The sequence below is a fragment of the Leptodactylus fuscus genome, chromosome 3 (assembly GCF_031893055.1).
Source record: "Leptodactylus fuscus isolate aLepFus1 chromosome 3, aLepFus1.hap2, whole genome shotgun sequence".
NCBI lineage: Eukaryota > Metazoa > Chordata > Amphibia > Anura > Leptodactylidae > Leptodactylus > Leptodactylus fuscus.
This window is the reverse complement of record NC_134267.1, coordinates 88430155-88437723: the sequence shown is the minus strand read 5'-3', so window position 1 is coordinate 88437723 and position 7569 is coordinate 88430155. Positions and strand designations below refer to the sequence as shown.

Genomic DNA, 7569 nt, shown 5'->3' with positions numbered 1-7569 from the left:
AACTTAACTGAACTTGAATTGTTTTGTAAAGAGGAATGGTCCAAAATACCTTCATCCAGGATCCAGGAACTGATTAAAAGCTACAGGAAGCGACTATAGGCTGTTATCTTTGCAAAAGGAGGATCTACTACATGTTATTGTCACTTTTCTGTTGAGGTGCCCATACTTTTGCACCGGTCAAATTTTGGTTAAATGCATATTGTACATTTTCTGTTAGTACAATAAACCTCATTTCAATCCTGAAATATTACTGTGTCCATCAGTTATTAGATATATCAAACTGACATGGCTGCTGCAAACACCAAAATATTTAGAACTACAAATGATTAAGATTAATAGGGGTGCCCAAACTTTTTCATAGGACTGTATATACTAGTGTTGGACTGAAAATGTGCCAACATTTCTGATAGATATATCCCTTATCCTTTATTGAATATAAAATCTAAGTTCCATCATTACCATCATTTATCTAAATGTTACTGTTAAGGACTAGGAAGTTCTTCGTTTTCTATAAGGTAATCCTTCTTTATAAATCTAGTACCCCTGACCATCCTCCATACTCCAAGATATGCATCTTTTAATGGACTCCTGCTATCCTCATCAGAAGTCTTAGTTGGGCCATGTGATTGCAAGACTGCGGCCAGTGTGCTTTCTTTCTTATCTTCAGTGGGATTCTCATTGTCAGATACTGTTTTCTCTGATACCTGTCCTTCAGTTCCATTGTCCTGTAATATTTCTTCCATAGCAAAGGGTGCAGGTTGGCCATCTTGAGCCTCCTTTTCATCTTTCATTGTTTCCTTTTCCAAATCCTCATAGTTGATCTGTCTCCTGGTCTCAAAATACTTGGCCACACAGTAGATTATGGACCCAAGTGTGTTGACAACTACACCAGCAATGAAAAGGGAAGTGGGTGCCACGTCATTAAAGGCAAGCATACCTACTGTAATGGTGGCAATGCTCTTTACCACTCCAACAAAACTTGTTGTGACAGCTGAATTTATATATGTACAATGTAGTGTGGTAAAATTCATGGCACAACCAATCAGAGTACATGCAATGAAAGTACAAACCATAGTTGGGTCTTTCCAACCTGGGAAGGACCATGCATTGATCATGTCCATACTGGCAAAAGAGAATATTATGAGCAGAGGAGTTGCGGTGATAGCAATAATGTACTGTGCAGTCAGAGGCCCATGGTCACTATCTGTGCTAGTCTTCTGGATAATAACAAGATAAGCAGCATGAACTAATACAGCCAGCACTCCAGTAATGTATCCTACGGGTTCTCCACTCAGGTCACCAGCCCCTGTTTGGAATAGAAGATAAGAGAATTTAATGCAAACATAAACTTAAATATATAAGTATATATTATTTAACAATATAACACACAGTTAAGAGAAAGTAAACAATATAAAAACAGCCATATGAAACACATAAATATTCAATTTCGCGCTATTATATCACTGTAATCTACATAAAAACTACTTAAGATAATGCGCACCTTAATATTTTATTTCAAGCTTCTAAGCTAAAATTAAAAATTGAGTGTTCTTGCTTTTTGTTAGTGTCATTCACTTGCAGGCTGCACAATTCATTCATTTCATATGGGGCAGAGTAAAAGGAGATATGAATCACTCTATCCCTTCTCTGCATCCTGGCTGAGAGTCAGAAAGATAGCTAGAAAAACAGAATGAGAAATGCCCCCCTAAATAACTTATTATAGCCGAAAAGAAACATTTTAGAAGCTGTCTGTGTGTCTATGGAAGCGTCTTGTTAATAAAGATCCCTTATTAAAATGTAACCAACTTATCACAAATGACTAAAGGCTGGATAATCCTGGCAAGGGCAAGTGCTGATAGATTGAAAACAATTATTTGCATCAGCCTAATTACATAGATTGATGCAAACTGAATAAGGGAGTCACAATTGCTCCCCATTTGACTGTACTGAGTATCGGCGGCACTGACCCGACTACACAGGGCAATGTGCTGCCAATAATCATTTATACTGCATAAGAGATGCAATCAGCCAGACAACAAGCATTTACTCAATAGTCCTTTGATGGGCAGCCCTATTAAATAGGGCTATTATCAGCCCCCCCCCCAAACGGGTCTTAAACCGGTAGCCCCTATTCACAAGCTTCAGCCTTGCAGTCGTTCTCCAGCAATCAGGAGAATGGGGGCCTAAAAGTCTTTGTGAATAAAGCATCAGTGCAATTGCATGACCAGCGCTCCATTCACTGCCATGAGGCTGCCAGAACTGTAATCTTCAGTAGTGCCAGAAGCCCCATAGCTGTGGATGGAGCACCAGTCATGCAAGTGCATTGATGTTCTATTCACAAGGAAGAGGCATGGGGAACTTTCAGTCCCCACTCTCCAGATTACTGGGCCACCCAGCAAATCATACCCTCAGTGATCTGATACTTATGCCCTATTCTGTAGATAGGGAATAAGGGTCATTAAAGGGACAACCCCTTTAAGGGTCTATTCTAACTCAATCTACATAAACACTTCACAGCTGCTTAGACTGCTAAATTAACAACTACTGTTGCTGGAGTTAATGATCTGTTATGAGTTACCTCTTGACCAGTTTGGACCACTTACATAGCGTGTACATGTTACTTTAGGGTACAGTACCCAAAAATCCCATTAAAGACTCCATGGACATATTTATATTCAAATGGAAAGCTTTCTTTGTGGTATCTACCAAAGATAGGGACAATTACTTTTCCTTCTTTTTTATACACATTTTCATCTTTTGTTTCTAAACTTCCCTCATCCTGGTTCATCTTTCTTTGTTGGTACTGTAAATCTCATTGTTTACATCTAATTAGTTTCTTTGCAGTCTATTGGATATGATTGATGTTCGACAACTTTATGGGGATCCTTGCTTGATTTACATCTTTATCTTTGAATTACATCCAAATAAAATACTTTGAAAGTTTGATCATCTCAGTCAATAGGATCTACATGTGAAATATCTCAGGTCGTTAGACAGATTCTAGAGTCAGGCAGTAGTCAGTATAGCTTTATCCATAATCTATATGTTATGCTAAGTGATTATAAATTATTTTTACAGTTGTCCCTACAATACAGTCTTTGGAAGATTTGTTACTAGAAATATAAATGTAGTCTCCAATTCACCACGTGCCTTCTGATTGAGATACTCTCACATTTGCTTCTACTTTGTCAGTTGTCATTCCTCACTTGAAGTCTTCATTCTTCTCTTGTCCAGGACAGCTATTATTCCATCCTGACCTGCTCAACTTTTCCATGGCTCGCTCATGTATTGCACTCTGCTTGCACACATGACTGCTGCGGTACAGGTTCATTTTGCATTAATTATAAATATTCTTATTACAGGCGTAAGGTCAATGAAATGTACAGAACAAATCTGTCTCACTATTTACTTTCAATATGCTAGTAACTATTTTGTACATTATTTTGTCTCTTTATAGAATAGGTACTGGTTGGTGACTACTAGGAGTAGGGTTGCATTACAGGATTTCTCCTTTACCAAAGTGTTGTTTGCACAGATGAGATGATGTACACTAGAAGTAGTTGTTTTTTTTTGTGATCCTTGGGCTATATATTTGCTTGAGGATACTGACCCAGATCCCTATCTTGTTCTGAACAGTTGTTTCTACTGTTTATAGCAGCCAAGGCCCTCAATATTATAACCCTGGCAATAAGCTGAAGTATGAAAGAATAAGGTGTGGACACGTCTTAATATATTCAAAGTCAGTTAAACCAGCCAGCAGCAAATTTCTAGCCACACTGGTTTAGTGGATTCTGATATTTTTATCTTTGGCTTTAAGTTATTTCCAATCATTTCAAACAAAAACTTTCAATATTCAGGCATTTATGTAGGTTAAAGAGTCTTAAAAAGGGGACAGCACTGTCTTAAGCTGATGGACATAAACATCAAAAGCCATTTAAGAACATGTTATTAACAGATGAGAGCATGTCTGGAACACCATCCAAATAGATGGGTTTGGCCAAAAAAAAACTATAAACACTATAAAAGTTGATAATAAAATATGCAGACTAGTCATTACCTAGCATATGTATATTCTACTTCAGTGCCCCTTTTAATGATATAACATTCTCAACCCAGGGGTCCTCCTACCAGCTTGGAAAGTGGCCAGAAAGTGGTGTCATATCCTACTATCCCAAGTTTCATCAGTACTTTGGGTGCCCATGTGAAAGAATATTCTGCCCAAGATGCAAAATAACTCTATGAGCACGAAAATCTTTCTATCGCAAGTATAAAAGAATCAAAATTCAATAATGTGACCAAATCCAATCACTAATGAAGTTAGAGCAACTAGCCAATGGAATAATGCCCAGCTCCTTTCCAGTGTGCCTGCTGTACTGCCAATGATTGGGTAGTCCTACCAAAGATTGTGTAGATTAGTGTATGATGTCAAGGAAGGAGCAAAATATTTTAGGTTTCCTGAAAATATGGCATTAGCTACATTAACCATCCGGCATTGTACCAGAGTCTAACTGACCAACTCGTACTGTAACTTACCTGAACCTACTGTAGATTGGTATCAGGAAAGTAGATGACTCATGAAACCCAAGTATAATCTTTGACAAAAGAACAACTAAGCAACTAGGTGAACATTTACTATAGATTTTATTTTCTTTGGTGTGGACTAACCATTTCACTTTAATGTGCACTTGATCAAGAAACGCCTTTAATGGAAAAAAAATGATGAATTCAAAGTATCTTAAAAAAAGGTCTTTGTTTATGTCTTGTTACCAATATTTAAGGGCCTGACCTGAGGGGCTCTTAAAATCCTTTAAAAATCTGATTTTGTAAGGTCCACACATATCTAACCATTTCATACATATGTCAATAGAAAGCGTTGGTAACTCACTGTCCAAGTCATGGTTGGAATAAAGTTTATTTAAAACTGCCCATATGTATGTGTATATGTGGTTGATACATAAAGCATCATAAATAAGGGTGAAAGGGAAAATACTAATATTCCTTAAGAAGTTTCACCTATGTAAAGAAGAAAGGGTGCTCTCAGTAATGTTAATTGTATCTGGCAGAGTCTTCAGATACTACTTATTTTTAGATATGGGCACAAAACAAGACTCTGCAGATTTCTTCTTCATGCTTTTAAAATTAGCATGATAATACGGGAGAAAATCCAGGATGTTAAATACAGTACAATCTGACATAATAAATACAATGTTACACTGAATAAGTTCATAAGAAGACAGGTTAATGGGGGATTTTGTGCAAGTTGCGGGGGAGACTACGAAAACATCAGACATGACACAAATTCATTATGTCACTTTTTGTTCCTTAATATCCTATGCAAAGGGTAAAAAAAGCTACAAAGATGTATGGAGCTCAGTATTACCACCGTATCAATATATTACATATCACAATATTTGAGAAATATATGTTATATATTTTATACTGCATGCAGCACATGATTCTATGATATATCTTTAAGACTTAAGTATGGTTCTGTAGCTGTCACTTACTTTATCAATGGGACTTTTGTATATCTTCACCAGGATGTTTTGTACTGGTGACCTAAACAACCCGATTTAATCTAGCAACATAACAAAAATATTATGTTATGTAGTTACTACTTTTCAGTGTTTACTAATAATTCAAGGCGATTAGAGATGACTGATTAATTTTGGAGTGAGCGTATTTGGGGCGAGTGAAGCTATAACTTTGTGTTCAATACATAGCCCTGACCTCAAGTCTACTTATTTCCACTGGTCACCAAAGTCATACTGCAATAGAAACAAAGATCCATTCATTTAATAGATAATGTAATGGTACAGTAAGCAAGCATGACAAGTGCTGCAAAGAGAAAGAAGGCAAAAAGAAATAAAGCTTCTGTATATCTATTGCAGAGGTAGAAAACCTACTAATATCTTCCATATCACTACAGTATATAAGTATAGGTCTTTTTCTGGCTGTCCTGTAAGTAATTGAATTAAATAACACTGCGGTTACCCTTTCCACAGTCTGAATTGGCACCTTCAGGAGCAGTAAACTGCAATCTGTGGAATAACAAATTAAGCAGACTTTAGGTTTACTGCTTCTATGTCCAAAGTACTTACAATATAAGGCAGCAGATGTGGTTAAATACATTGCACGATGATGTGTGATAATGTACCTACCTGCCAAAGCAGCCCCACAAGTGGTGATGAATACTGCAATGAGCACCCCTACAGAGGGCAATCCGTTCCTAAGCACAATCACTCCAATTAATAGAGTCACCAGGGGCAGGCATCGCTTGAACACAACGTACATAGGAAGACTGAGTCCTCGCAGAGACCATAGTGTCAGGCTGGACTGCAGAGTGGATAGGACGGTTACCCCTGCAAACGTCCGGGCGAGCTGGAACCCATATGGAGGGACAGAAATCTTCCCACAGCGCCTGAGCACCTCCAGTGTGAGAGCTGCAGTGGAGCTGGTCATGCACTGCACTAGGGTTAGGAAGTTGAAGTGGTACCTGCTTATCAGGAACTTGAGCAGGATGTTGAGGGAACCAGAGAACACCCCATGTGCTATAGCCACAGAGATCCCCAGGAAACGTCCCTTGCAGAGCTGCATCCTAAGCACAAGGCAGAAACTGAGCACCAAGAAGACTTTCTGCACAGAAGGGAATCCCCTGATATCTTAGAGCCTGTCTGAGACTCTGTGCACTAACTGTACCCAGTGAATCCCCTTCTAGATACTGTGTGCTCAGCCTATGGACAGCAGCTGTAGCAGCAGCATCACCTCCCTATTGGTGAAGCTGAAAAAGAAGAGGAGGAAAAAGTAACTCCCTGGATGAAGACGATCAATAGGGGAACAAAAATTGTACGCTGTATAGGACAAGTGCCTGGAATGCCTCCCCCTCCCCCACAGAGACCTGTCTCTGACGCATTTGGACGAGGGTGCCTGTGCAGATTTCATTTAGTTAATTTAGCCAGTAGTTGTATTGCTTTTCTTATGGCTCATGGCTCATTTATTACCAGTTTAAGTGAAAACCATCAGAAATAAATAATACTAGAACATATATATATATTTATATATATATATATATATATATATATATATATATATATATATATATATTTGCTGAGTCTGAATGACCACAGGATCAATGAGTTCTCTTAAGTGACTGATGACAGAGGTCACATAACAATAGCATTGTCTGTGGTGACACCGGCTTCTATTGAGCGGATACTAAATCAAATAAACTACATTATAAAGCTAGGAGACATGGCTCACTGATGGAATTGACTACACACTAGCTTCATTGGTTTCCGCCAGGTCCAATTTGTGGTTCTTTATATACATAATTTGTTATTAATTTCTGCTTAAACAAAGCCTTTGTAAGTAAATGTTACTTATCACATGTCTATAAACTGCTGGAAGAAAATAGAAAGAGCTATGGTGGATCCTGATGGGCAATGTTTAGGAGGTCAGTAAGCTGCAGCAATTTGCAGAAAGTCTTGTGTGTAGCAGTATGTGCATCAGCATTGGTAACTCTTACTATAGAGTACTGGAACGAACAAGGTTTCATTGATAAACCTGCAA

At 38.1% G+C, this 7569-nt stretch overlaps 1 protein-coding gene across 1 annotated transcript; it reads right to left on the bottom strand.

The window, feature by feature from the left end:
• Nucleotides 1–421: 421 nt before the first annotated feature.
• SLC35D3 (solute carrier family 35 member D3) lies at nucleotides 422–6799 on the bottom strand. Its single transcript, XM_075266616.1, has 2 exons — nucleotides 6162–6799; nucleotides 422–1306 (listed from the first exon to the last, which is right to left on the bottom strand). Exons 1-2 carry the CDS (start codon nucleotides 6595–6597, stop codon nucleotides 483–485), a joined length of 1260 nt encoding a protein of 419 aa, XP_075122717.1. The 5' UTR covers nucleotides 6598–6799; the 3' UTR covers nucleotides 422–482.
• Nucleotides 6800–7569: the final 770 nt, after the last annotated feature.